The following is a 13,969-nucleotide window of genomic DNA, read 5'->3' on the forward strand; positions in this document are numbered from 1 at the left end:
AAAACACGTCCAAACGTGACCTAATATTAATATTTTAGGTATATCAATTAAACTTATGTTTATGATTACTTTACAATCAAACAGATAAGCTTATTCTCTAAGAAAATGATTAATTTTATGTTTCAATTTTTCGCATTGAAACTGAAATATATTTTTTTCCAAAAAAAATGAAAATTTCAAATTATATTTTTGTATTTTAGATCAAGATTGTAATTGTACTATAAAAAATACTGAAATTTCAATGATACATAGCTAATTGAATGATAAAAGCATGTTGGGTCTGGAAACTCAAACTAAAAGATTATTTGACACAAAATTGAATCAATTGATGTTGTAAAGTGTAGACTAATCACTCGTTAATCCAAAAAAATATCTTTAAAAAATAAACATGATCTTATTGTACTTTACAAAAGGAATATTTTATTTTGAAAAAAAGAAATAAAAATAAATATGAGACAACCATTAAAAGCGAAATGAAAATATTTTAATATACAAAAGAAATATTTATTTATTTATATTAGAATGAGTGAGATCAATGGATCCGATTCATATATATTTTTAAAAAATAATCATCTTAATATAAAAATTATTTTTTTTTACCACAAATTAGATCAAATCAAAAAATACATTCTATCAATTTGATCGGTGAAAGTGAAATCGTGTGAAGTGAATCTTTTAATTTATATATTTTATGTCACAGCCGTTGTTCTTGGAATATTTCTAATCTAACTGCAAGTAAAGCGAGAAAATGAATGGGGTCATAGTGCTCAACATTTTGCAATTCAAAATATAAAATGAAAAAAAAAATTGTAAAAGAATTTGAATGGAAAATGCAGGTCTTTTATTTATTTAAAAGAGAAGAAAACATACATGAAAAAAGTAGCATCCATACTCATCTGAGATCCATTTCACCGATCTTCATTCTTCCATTCTCCGGGGATACATTCACCTTCCATCACACGACAACATGGGTACGATTCCGATCCATTTATCATTTAAAACCCTCATCTGAGCTTTGCTCTCATTTATCATTAATCTATTTGGTTTCGTTTTTTTTTTTTTTTAATTATTATTATTATTTATTTTTGGGTCGGAAATGTGGGCAGAATTTTCAGCCTTTCGTTCTGTTGCTTGATGATAGAATTTCAGTTTGGGGTGATTTGCTTTTATATTGTTAGCGAGAGCTCATATTTGTTTTATAGATTTAAGGTTATTTTTTAAGTTGAGTTGGAGGGAACGCATGCATGATATTCATTTCAATCAAAACGCAGTTTCCTCTGAAAAAAATTCATCAGCTTTCCATTTTCTTAATATGTCTGGTATCATGTTATTCTGTCGTTGCATGGTGCTGTTGCTGTTATGCTGTAGCAATTAGTGATTGATTTATTTCCTGAAGAAAATGAATTACTATTGTGCTTCTTGTTAATTCGTTTTTCATTAAAAATATTCAGATAATGGCAACAGTTGTTGTGCAACTCACCTCATAGATGGAGATGGTAATTTCAATGTTGTTGGCATCGACAACTTCATGAAGGAAGTTAAACTTGCCGAATGTGGCCTTTCTTATGCCGTAGTCGCCATCATGGGCCCTCAGAGCAGTGGTATAATTTATTTTGGTGAAGTGGCTCAGCCTTCAATGTATTTTGGCTTGATTGAATTAGGATTTTCATTTAGATCTCGTTAAGAGCTGCACAGATTTTATTTTTACCCTCGATTGCTTTTAGAAACTCGGGAACCGTATTCATGATTATTTAAACAACTGTATTATTCTCTGTTACGTAGTGATGCCAGCTGCGAACAATTTTGTTGACTGAATTACATTATATGAACTTTACAGGGAAGAGCACGTTGTTGAATAACCTGTTCGGCACTAATTTTAAGGAAATGGATGCTTTCATAGGGAGGCAAGCACATTCTAACTAATTTGATTACCTTTTGTTTCTCATGATGTCAAAAAATACTGATTAAGTTCAACTTTATCAGGTCCCAAACTACAAAAGGTATCTGGCTGGCAAAGTGTGTTGGAATCGAACCTTGCACTCTTGTAATGGATTTAGAGGGTACTGATGGAAGAGAACGAGGAGAGGTTGCTATAGTTTATTTATTGATTACTGTGGTCATTTGTCATTTCTAGGTTCATTGTCGCGCAGAGAGAACGTCTCTTTGACAAGTTTTTTGCGTTTCTTAGTGCTCATCTTAGTGTAGCTTTTGATGCCATCTTCTTGCTGGTGCTCCATATTCATGTCAATTGATTATATGGTATTTATGATGACAAAGATGTAATTGTGTGCCGCATAAAACATCTCTTTGTCATCTGTTTTTTCCCTATTTATTTCCCTTTCCAGAAGAAGCCTTCACAACTCCTTTTGTATCATTTTTTTTAACAGATGCATTGTAATGTGATGCATTCTATATTTGAGAATGCATACTAGCTCTGTAGTATCGTTATTCTTTCTTTGTAATTAATTTGATGTGTGTATTGGAATCGGTTTTTCCCTAAAGTTTTTGCTCCTTTTCAGGATGATACTGCATTTGAAAAGCAGAGTGCTCTATTCGCCCTGGCTGTCTCAGATATCGTGCTCATAAATATGTACAATTGTTGTGTTTCAGTACAAATGATATAGGTGTTTCAGTTTATTGGAATTGTTTAGAATTGGTGTATGTCTGTCTAAATTAATGCCTTGCAAAACTATTACGTCCAGGTGGTGTCATGACATAGGCCGTGAGCAGGCTGCAAACAAACCTCTCTTGAAAACTGTATTTCAGGTAATCCATCGGTATGCAAAACAGATATTTAATTCAAATGTAACTGTAAGTGATTTTTTCATATCATGAGCAGGTTATGATGAGGTTATTTAGCCCACGCAAGACAACTTTGCTGTTTGTTATTCGTGACAAGACAAGGGTATCCTATTCTTGTTTTTCATTCAAAGACGTCTTTCAATAAACTGCTTCAAATGTTTCGTGTGTTTGGTCCCATGAAAGAAATATTGAAATTCTGGAGCATTTTTGTTTTTCTTTGCATTGTAGACTCCTTTGGAAAACTTGGAACCCGTATTAAGGGAAGACATTCAGAAGGTACATATATGGGGCCTTTTATTTATTTGTTTGTTTATGTTTTGTGTTACGATTTTGTCTATCTTTTCACCTTTGATCCCTCTTTGAAGATATGGGATTCAGTTCCTAAGCCACAAGCTCATGCGGAAACACCATTAAGTGAATTTTTCAATGTAAGGTGTTGTTGATTTATTAGATAAATTCTCTTTCACGCGTTTCTATGATTTAAGTTGACTAACAAGGCTATTAAATGTTTGAATTTAAGGTTGAAGTTGTGGCTCTCTCCAGTTATGAGGAGAAGGAAGATCAATTTAAAGAGCAGGTTCATACTCTTGAATTTTGATAAAATTGCACTTATGTGTTTCCAGAGGCCTGTTATAATAGAGCTATTTTACATTATTTGGTGCATCACTATATGCACTTTTTTTTTCTAGGGGAAGATGAATGCAAACTGAAAACCTTGCATTGTTTTTTTTTTTGGTCAAAGGTGGCAAATCTAAGACAGCGCTTTTTCCATTCTATTGCACCTGGCGGGCTTGCAGGCGACAGGCGTGGTGTAGTTCCCGCTTCTGGCTTTTCATTTAGTGCACAACAGATGTGGAAGGTCATTAAGGAGAATAAGGATCTTGACTTGCCTGCTCACAAGGTCCAGTCCGAAATTTCAATTCATAATCACCAAGTAAGTTATCGAGGAAGTTGTCATTGAAATATTTACTTATGTTTTGTTAGGTTATGGTTGCCACCGTACGTTGCGAGGAAATAGCTAATGAGAAATTCTCCTCTTTTATGTCAAATGAGGTATGCTTCTAATGATACATGTGAAGGCCGTGTTTTTTTATATATCTTTGAGTCATTTAATCATCAATTTTCTGGGTTCATAAATATATAGGAATGGTGTCAATTGGAAGAGACAGTACAGTCCCAATCAGTGCCTGGGTTTGGTAGGAAGCTCACATCAATTTTGAACGTTTGTCTGTCGGAGTAAGTGAATTATGAACTTGCATTTTTATTTCCTCGTAGACTAATGATAATTGTGGCAAAATATGGTCTTATAGATGATGTTTGCGGTCATTGAAGAATCTGTCAATTAAATTTATTTTGCCCTATCCATAACCCTCACACTATGTTTTTAGTTCTTCCCTAAACTCCCAGAACAATTTCTCATAACATTTTCCCAAAATATTTCCACAAAACAGAGAAATTGGAACTAAGCATCGCGTTGGATACTTTTGCGTTCAACCGAGTCTAGGTCTGAAGATGACCACAAGAAAATTTATTTTGACCAATATAATCGGGGAGTTTGGCCCTTGTCTGTCGCTGTGGTGGGTTGAGTTTGATGTTATGGTTATTCGGTTGGTGGGGCCCTGGGGTTTTCTGAATTACTCTCTCAGGAACAAATTAAGTGGAACGTCAATTTTGCAATAATGAAATGATATGGGTTAGGATTTCTCTAACCGGAAACAGATATTTGCAAATTTGCATCATTTATCAAATTTGAACATTCACAGCAAGTAGATATGTTTGATAACAAACTTTCATTTGAAAACCATCTTGTTTTCTTTTTCAAGACAAACACATCAGTTATTTATGCCAGATAGGGAAGAATGAGGAAGCTAATATATCTGTGGTATGTTTATGGACGTTTCATTTTCAATTTAATTTGGTAAATGGTTAAGTTGTTGATTAATTGATATAACAATTATAGAGACACAAAGGAGTTCAGAAACTAGAAATTTTCCTGCTATTGTGGTGAATGATATTTGTAATAGAAAACTGCACATATTGGTCATGCTTGTAAGAAGTTATTTATGTATATAATTATGATATAATTATTCATATATTCTAGTCATAGTCAATAGGTAAGTTTCCTTTTTTTAGAGGATCTTAGAATCTCAGGGAATTATTATTGATTCCTATTGTTGTATATATATATGTTCTTGTGTCCTAATAATATATTCAGAATCGTTGAGCATCAATTCTTTTATGGTATCAGAGACATTCCGATCCATTCTTAAGAAAAAAAAAAAAAAAATATGGCGTCTGAAACACCAAAGGTCAAGTCTTCTGAGAAAAACAGCCATTCCACTGTAGCCTCAGGACAAGCTCTAGGAGATATGACTCCATCTCTAGTCATTACTACTCACAAGTTGAACGGATTGAATTTTCTGCAATGGTCTCAATCTGTGAAACTGTTTCTCCAAGGCAAAGGAAAGTTCGGCTATCTTACAGGTGACAACCCGATGCCCGAACCCACTCCTGCTACGTTTAAGACATGGGAAGCCGAAAATTCAATGGTCATGGCTTGGCTTATTAACTCCATGGATCCAGCCATTGGGAAATCCTATTTGTTTCTTCCATCTGCTCAAGATTTGTGGGACTCAGTCAAGGCGACATACTCCGATGTCGGGAATGCCTCACAGATGTTCGAACTAAAAACCCAGATCCGCCAGACGAAGCAGGGATCCCGATCTGTCACAGAGTTTTACAATCAGTTGGTGGGATTGTGGCACGAGAGTGATCTCTACGTTGACTTCGGATGGCACTGTGCTACTGACAGACTCCACTTCCAGAAACTTCAGAATATTGAGCAGGTCTTCGACTTCCTTTCAGGCCTCTCTAAGGACCTCGATGATGTTAAAGGGCGTGTCCTCGGCCGATCTCCCTTTCCAAACATCCGAGAGGTGTTTGCTAAAGTCCATCGAGAGGAAAGCCGGAGAAAGATCATGTTAAACAATGTTGCTGCCCCTCACATTTCAGAAACATCTGCGTTGGTTTCGGTTTGAAGATCAGCCTCGTCGCGCTGGTAGGCCCTGGTGTGAAAATTGCAAGCGTCCGGCATACCAAAGACACCTGTTGGAAATTGCATGGTCGTCCTCTTGATTACAAATCATCTCGTCCTCCGAGAGACAACAAAGCTCTCCACACCGTTGCTGCCTCCAGTCAAAGTAACGAATCATTGTCAAATGAATCTCCTCTCTCCAACAGAGAACTTCTGGAGCAAGTGTACAAACTCCTATCTGCCTCTCAGCCCATTAATCACTCCTCATACACGTCCTGCGTACAACAAGGTAATCACCCGGTTGCTCTAAATGTCAATCAAGGAAATTTCAGTCCTTGGATTATTGACTCTGGAGCTTCCGATCATATGATCTATGACTCCCATATGTTTTCAACCTATGTTCCTAGTTCGGGTAATCTTAGGGTCACCTTAGCCGATGGTACACCATCCACTATTGCAGGTAAAGGTTCCATAGTTATATCTCCATGTTTAACCCTACAATCTGTACTCCATGTTCCAAAATTATCCTGCAATCTCATTTCTGTAACCAAGCTAACAGCTGATCACAATTGTGTAGCTAAATTTCTTTCTAATCTCTGTGAAATTCAGGAACAGGTCTCGGGGAGGACGATTGGCAGTGCTGAAAGACATGGGGGGCTTTATTACTTCAAGAGACCTAATCTTCTAGATGGACAAGCTTTGCAAAGTAGTAGTAGTCCTTTTTCTTTCTGTTGTGACTCTGAAATAATGTTGTGGCATCAAAGATTCGGTCACCCGAGTTTTGGTTATTTAAAACACATGTTTCCCTCTCTATTTATTAATAAAAATCCATCTATGTTTCAATGCGACGTGTGTCAAATGGCTAAACATCACCGATCTTCTTTTCCACCTCACGTGTACCAAGCTTCTAAGCCTTTCTCACTCATACACAGTGATGTTTGGGGACCATCTAAGGCTACTAATCTCACTGGAACTAGGTGGTTTATTACCTTTGTCGATGATCATTCACGATGTTGTTGGGTTTATTTATTAAAAGACAAATCCGAGTCCATCCAAGTGTTCAAATATTTTCATACCATGGTGAAAACTCAATTCAACACCAATATCCAGACCTTACGAACGGATAATGAGGGTGAATTTTTTAGCCTAGTATTGGGTGACTATCTTTTAGAACACGGGATCATACATCATAGCTCTTGTACACATAGTCCTCAGCAAAATGGTGTTGCCGAACGGAAAAATAGACATTTACTCGAGATTGCTCGAGCCTTAATGTTTAATTGTCACGTTCCTAAATACCTATGGGGCGATGCTATTCTTACAGCAACATATTTGATCAATCGGATGCCTCAAAAGTCCTTAAATATGCAACCCCTCATCAAACTCTCACCCAATCTTTCCCTGACAATCGGTCCTTCAGTCATCTACCCTAAAAAATATTCGGGTGTACTGCCTTTGTTCATGTACATCAACCAGGTCGGAGCAAACTTGATCCACGAGCTGTTCGTTGTGTTTTTATTGGGTATTCAGCCACACAAAAGGGTTACAAATGCCTAGACCCCATCACAAAAAGAATCTATGTTAGTGCCGATGTCACTTTCTTTGAGAATCTACCGTATTATCCCAAATCTTCCCTTCAGGGGGAGATAAAATCCTATGAAGGTAATTTTTTGGGAATACGGGGAGATAAACTCGAGTGTGTCTAATCCTAGGAGTCCATGTCTGCCAACCATAGATTTTGTCCAGGACAACATTCCTAATACACTTGAATTGGTTGATCCTCCTACTACTAAATCGTCGGAACTTCGTGTTTATTCTAGGAGAACAGGTACTCGAAGGGAGCCTCCTATAATCTCAGAGCTGCTATCATCCGATCCGGGTCTTCAACAAGGTAACCCTTCATCTCTTTCTCGTTGTGACAGTCCTAACACTCCTATTTCTGTACATCCAGCCCCTGAACTGCCCATTGCTCAAAGAAAAGGCACTAGGACTTGCACAAAAGTTCCTTTATATCCCCTTGCTAAGTTTGTGTCCTCATCCAACCTATCTGGAAAATTCAAAGCCTTCATATCTCAACTCACTGATGAACAGATTCCAGAAACAATACAAGAAGCTCTAGGTATCCCAAAGTGGAGAGAGGCCGTAATGGCAGAAATGACAGCTCTCAAGAAAAATGGTACTTGGGAAATTACTAATCTTCCCAAAGGAAAAACCACTGTTGGTTGTAGATGGATATTCAACATCAAATACAACTCCGATGGTACAATAGAGAGGTATAAAGCTCGTCTTGTAGCTAAAGGATACGCACAGACTTTTGGAATTGATTATCAAGAGACCTTCGCACCCGTCGCTAAGTTAAATACCGTGAGAGTTCTTCTTTCGTTGGCTGCCAATTTGGACTGGCCGTTGCACCAGTTAGATGTGAAGAACGCTTTCCTCAACGGAGACTTAGAAGAAGAAGTTTTCATGGAGGTTCCTCCGGGATTTAAGGAACAAAATGAAAATGGCAAAGTCTGTCGGTTGAAGAAAGCATTATACGGTCTCAAGCAATCACCTCGAGCATGGTTTGGAAGATTTGCAAAGTGTGTTACGGGGTTCGGGTACACTCAATCTCAATCTGATCATACCTTATTCTTCAAACACTCAACAACTCACAAAGTCACAATTCTTATTGTCTATGTTGATGATATCATCTTAACCGGAGATGACCTTGATGAGATGAGAGATTTAAAGAATAAATTGGCAAGAGAATTTGAAATGAAGGACCTTGGAAATTTGAAGTTTTTTCTTGGCATGGAAGTGGCTCGGTCTGAAAAAGGAATTGTAATTTCTCAACAAAAATATATCCTTGATCTTCTTAGAGACACTGGATATCTTGGATGTAAGCCTGCTCCAACTCCCATGGATCCTTATATAAAATTCTGCCAAAAGAAAGAAGAAGCTACTGTGGATAAAGAGAAATATCAACGGTTGGTTGGACGATTGATATATTTGGCTCATACTAGACCCGACATTGGACATGCTGTTGGAGTCGTTAGTCAATTTATGCACTCACCAAACTGAGAACATCATGAAGCAGTAATTAGGATTCTCCGATATCTCAAAGGATGTCCAGGAAATGGCCTGATTTTCAGGAGCAAAGCACTCGATCTCTCACTGCCTATACTGATGCGGATTGGCAGGATCATCAATTGATCGAAGATCAACCTCCGGCTACTGTACTTATGTGTGGGGTAATTTGGTGACTTGGAGAAGCAAAAAACAAGGAGTTGTTGCACGAAGTAGTGCAGAGGCAGAATTTCGATCTATGGCACATGGGGTTTGTGAACTTCTTTGGCTTCGACGGATCATTCAGGAGTTGAAACTTCCTATGGACTCACCAATGAGGCTTTTATGCGACAACAAAGCAGCCATTAGTATAGCCCATAATCCTGTCCAACATGATCGAACAAAACATGTAGAGATTGATCGACACTTCATTAAAGAGAAGTTGGAGAATAATGAGATTTGCATGCCTTATGTCCCTTCAAAAGACCAGGTGGCAGACATTCTAACTAAGAGTCTTCATCAGCCTATGTTTCGAGAAATGGTCAGCAAGCTGGGAATGTTGAACATTTACTCTCCAGCTTGAGGGGGAGTGTAAGAAGTTATTTATGTATATAATTATGATATAATTATTCATATATTCTAGTCATAGTCAATAGGTAAGTTTCCTTTTTTTAGAGGATCTTAGAATCTAAGGGAATTATTATTGATTCCTATTGTTGTATATATATATGATGTTCTTGTGTCCTAATAATATATTCAGAATTGTTGAGCATCAATTCTTTTAATGCTTTGGAATCATAACCTGAAATCAAGTTGCTTAGTCATTTGAGTGTTAATTTTTTTTATAATAGGTATGATGCTGAAGCCACATATTTTGACGAAGGAGTTCGATCTTCAAAGCGGAAACAATTGGAAGAGAAACTTTTGCAAGTAATACTTTGAGTTTCTTGGTTGTTTTATGCTTGCAAATATATGAATAAAGAACCTAATGCACACCAAACTGCATTCCTGTTTAACCCCTGTTCAGCTTTCCTATTCATTTCCTACGAATATGGCTGTGATCTGGATGGACAGGGAACTTTTTGTTGTTGGATGTCCACTTTTGAACTTGTTGATATTTTTTTGGTGTTTATGTGCATACTTACATTGATTGATTGGTTGCTGTGTCCTGAGTTGATGGATACAATTTAATCTTAACTGATTATCTGTCTGGTTTTCTTGTGTTTTGGCCTTACAATGTCCAATTTTGTTGGTTACCTTAGCTTGTTCAACCAGCTTATCAATTCATGTTGGGACACATACGCTCTGAAACCTTGGAGAAATTCAAAGAAGCATTTGATAGTGCCTTGAATGAGGGTAAAGGGTTTGCTGCGGCTGCACGGGATTGCTCCAAGTTTTTCGTGTCACAGTTTGACAAAGCAGCTGCAGGTTCAATAACTTATATATAACATGCCTCAATTCTAGTTTCTGCCAGACATCATAATGCAGTTAAATTTCGACAGAGAGAGGACCCCTAAAAAGCATCTTAAATGGGCAGAGTAGCTTCAAAAAACTGAATTTTGAAGTTGCTGCTATTCGCTGATACTCTTCTGTTCCAGCTTTGTATTTTATCTAACATCGTAATGTACGAACTTCTTTGTCACAGGGACCTTCTCATTATACCAAGAAATTTGTTATTGTGCTGAACGACCTAATTCTTAATGTTTATTAGCGATGATACTTGAAACAGGCAGAATAACTCTTTCTCATGGTTTGTAGATTCGGACATTGACCAGGCAAATTGGGACACTTCTAAAGTACGAGATAAGATCCATCGCGATATAGATGCACATATTTCTGCAGTTCGAGCTGCCAAGTTATCTGAACTTACAACCATATTTGAGGTATGAATATGATATACTGGCTAATGGAGTCTTTATGATCTAGTGTTTGTTGAGGGATCATCATTATCACTATAATGTTTGGACCTTCTTTTTTGGTCTATATATCGTGTAGCTTTTGCTGATAACATTTCATGGACAGAAAAATTTGAATGTAGCAGTATCTGAACCTGTCGAAGCTTTATTAGATGGAGCTAGCACTGATACATGGCCTGCAATAAGAAAACTTCTCCAGCGTGAAACTGGAATAGCAGTTAATGGGTTTTCTAGTGCACTCTCTGGTTTTGAAATGGACGAGGTTACAAAGGAAAAAATGGTCTCAAGTTTGAAAGATTATGCCATTGGATTGGTTGAAGCAAAAGCGAAAGAAGAAGCCGGAAGGGTTTTGATCCGAATGAAAGACAGGTCATTTGCAGTGCTTTCCTTAATATATTTATTTAAGAATATTTGCAGTTTGGATTTTTTAAAAAAATGTATTTATGTTAGGAACTGACCAGACTAATGTTGACAGGTTTTCGACCTTATTTGGCCAGGACACCGACTCAATGCCACGGGTCTGGACCGGAAAAGAGGATATTCGAGCGATCACCAAATCTGCTCGTTCAGCTGTATGATATGCTCGACTAAGATCTCCTGTGTGACTATTCTTTTGTCATCTAATGGAACATTTACGGGTTTTCTTTTTCCACTTGTCTATGGCTCACCAGTCTCTGAAGCTACTGTCAATTATGGCTGCTATCCGGTTAACTGATGATGCTGATACTGTTGAGAACACCTTGTCCCTTGCTCTTTTGGAGCCCAAAAGTGGGGCTTCTACAAATAAAAGTGTTTCAGTGGACCCTCTTGCCTCAAGCAGTTGGGAAAAGGTAGTTGGCAACTTGGCATAGCTATATATCAAATTATAAATTGAAGATACTTTACAGTCAAGATAGTCTCTATTTTTACTTTGTTTCTTTATGTCACGTTTACCTAATCCAGGTTCCATCGTCAAAAACCTTGTTAACACCAGTCCAGTGTAAATCATTGTGGCGACAGTTCAAAACTGAGACCGAGTATACTGTTACTCAAGCAATTGCTGCTCAGGTAAACATGCTTGCCTGCCGATCAAATTGTGATGAGTGATGTGTTATAATGCTGGTGCAGACTTCTGCATTATTGCATTTCTATTTTAATTTTTTACTTGATGGATTGATTGTGTGCTGGTGTATAATCACTGATCTCTTATTCTCAACTTTCAGGAAGCTAGCAGGCGAAGTAACAACTGGTTACCTCCCCCATGGGCAATCGTTGCTTTGGTTGTCTTGGGTTTCAATGAATTTATGACCCTTTTGAGGTATCTTATTGTCACCTTTTGTCTTGGTAGTGGGAATGGGTTTTGTTTTAGGCTCTTTGCATTACTCTCGGTGGATATTTTCTGCTTGTGTTTCTCCTTTCTTTTTATTTCCCATTATTTTAGATTTTTAGTTGTTGGCTGTATGGACCACCATTTGCTCCTTTAGTTTCTTTCAGATTTTACTCATTCTCCATTGCTTTTGACAGGAATCCCTTGTATTTGGGTGTCATTTTCGTTGGTTTTCTGCTTATAAAAGCCCTTTGGATGCAACTAGACATATCTGGTGAATTTCGTAATGGAGCTGTAAGTTAACAAGTCTCTTATTGTTATTATGTTTACCTTCTTAGTTTAAAAATTAAAATGGTCTTATTGCCAATGTTTTGCGAGAAACATCCTTTTTCGTTCATATAACTTCACACACAACAATCCTTTTTCTTGCGGACAAGTCGATAGCTACTGACTACTGATGTCCCGCAACTTAATTGAGAATACAGGAGAAGATTTGCGTGGCTATTTTGTTTTATTTTAGTGACTTCGTGTAGCAATAATCCTCTTCTCTGGGAGCAGCATTTTGTCACCTTTGCCTTTTAAGCTCTCCCACATGATTTTTTGTGTCCAACCTTTTCTGCTCACATAAATGATGTTTTGGATAAAATTTTCTTTCTTTCTTTCTTTTGTTTGGTATTATATGCTTTACTCTTTCAATTTGAACCAACTATGCTCGTTTGTTTGTGTGAAGAATTGAGATAAACTCATCTGATTAATTTCCTATTTGCACAACCTAGTTGCCTGGAATACTCTCCATTTCTACCAAATTTCTCCCAACCGTCATGAACCTTCTTAGAAAACTGGCTGAGGAGGGGCAAGGGCGTGCTAATTCCGATCCTCAACGTAACCCTCCACTTCAATCAAACACCTTACAAAGTGGTGCAAATAATCATACCAACTTGTCATCGAGTGCTTCTTCCGAGGTAACATCCTTCGAGAACGGAACTGAACACTCTAGTCCGTCGGTTCATCCCAAAACACAGTAACCTGAGGATTCCAACTTCACGATTATCCGAAATACAATGCTGAGCTTACCTATGCTCTAATGGAGTATCTTACTTGCACAAAGAACACAAAGTTGAGTACGTTGGTTTTCGTTAAGTGGTTGTATACTGGGGTCCTATTTTTTCATCAGAATTGCCCCACTGGTAGTATATAATTGTCTTTCTTTTTTATGCTGATAAGTTTTCCTCCTCTGTGGTGATAACCTCGTATTCTCTTGCTGGCATTGGTTTACTTGCGATTCGCCTTCAATTTTGTACGTTGGAACCTAATATGTATTTTCTTTGAAACCAGACTGGGATTTTACGACCAGTTTTGTGTTTAAAATGAGAATGTAATCTGATTGAATCCACAAGTGAAATTTGTGGTGTTCACTCGAGAATCTAGTAGACTCGTATGTATACATGATGTTTGGTCATTGAGTTATGATATTTTTTGGCTATTCCAACCAATTCTTATTACTGTTTCCGTCCTCTAAATTAATATAAACTAGCATCTTGTTACACACATTGCGTGTTGAACAATTTGTTTTTTATTTAAAAAATTATATTGCAATTAAAATTGTCAAATATGAATGAAATATATATTAAATACAAAAATTGGAAAGAAAAATGAGAGAAATAATTAAATAAAAAAAATTTAAATATTGAAGAGAAGCGGTCTATGATATGCGTGTTTTTTTATATATGTATTTATATTATATTTTATGAACATACCAAAAGATTAACTAAAAATCTTTTTCATAATATTAATAGATGTACAAGACTACAAATAATAAATTGTTGTGAAAAAGTAAAAATTTATGGTAAAAAGTAAAAACTC

The 13,969-nt window shown here is 36.9% G+C and overlaps 1 protein-coding gene across 1 annotated transcript; it reads left to right on the forward strand.

Moving 5' to 3' along the window:
* Positions 1-839: 839 nt before the first annotated feature.
* On the forward strand, positions 840-13,574 carry LOC140861528 (protein ROOT HAIR DEFECTIVE 3-like). The gene is made up of 23 exons (XM_073264550.1): positions 840-971; positions 1,452-1,601; positions 1,838-1,904; positions 1,984-2,086; positions 2,520-2,590; positions 2,703-2,766; positions 2,840-2,905; positions 3,031-3,078; positions 3,168-3,230; positions 3,323-3,379; positions 3,545-3,703; positions 3,787-3,855; positions 3,947-4,038; positions 9,736-9,814; positions 10,147-10,312; positions 10,643-10,767; positions 10,907-11,169; positions 11,276-11,372; positions 11,472-11,630; positions 11,743-11,847; positions 12,003-12,097; positions 12,304-12,400; positions 12,883-13,574. Exons 1-23 carry the CDS (start codon positions 968-970, stop codon positions 13,129-13,131), a joined length of 2,448 nt encoding a protein of 815 aa, XP_073120651.1. The 5' UTR covers positions 840-967; the 3' UTR covers positions 13,132-13,574.
* The last annotated feature ends 395 nt before the right edge of the window (positions 13,575-13,969 follow it).

Source organism: Henckelia pumila, chromosome 4 (assembly GCF_033568475.1).
Source record: "Henckelia pumila isolate YLH828 chromosome 4, ASM3356847v2, whole genome shotgun sequence".
Taxonomy (NCBI): Eukaryota; Viridiplantae; Streptophyta; class Magnoliopsida; order Lamiales; family Gesneriaceae; genus Henckelia; species Henckelia pumila.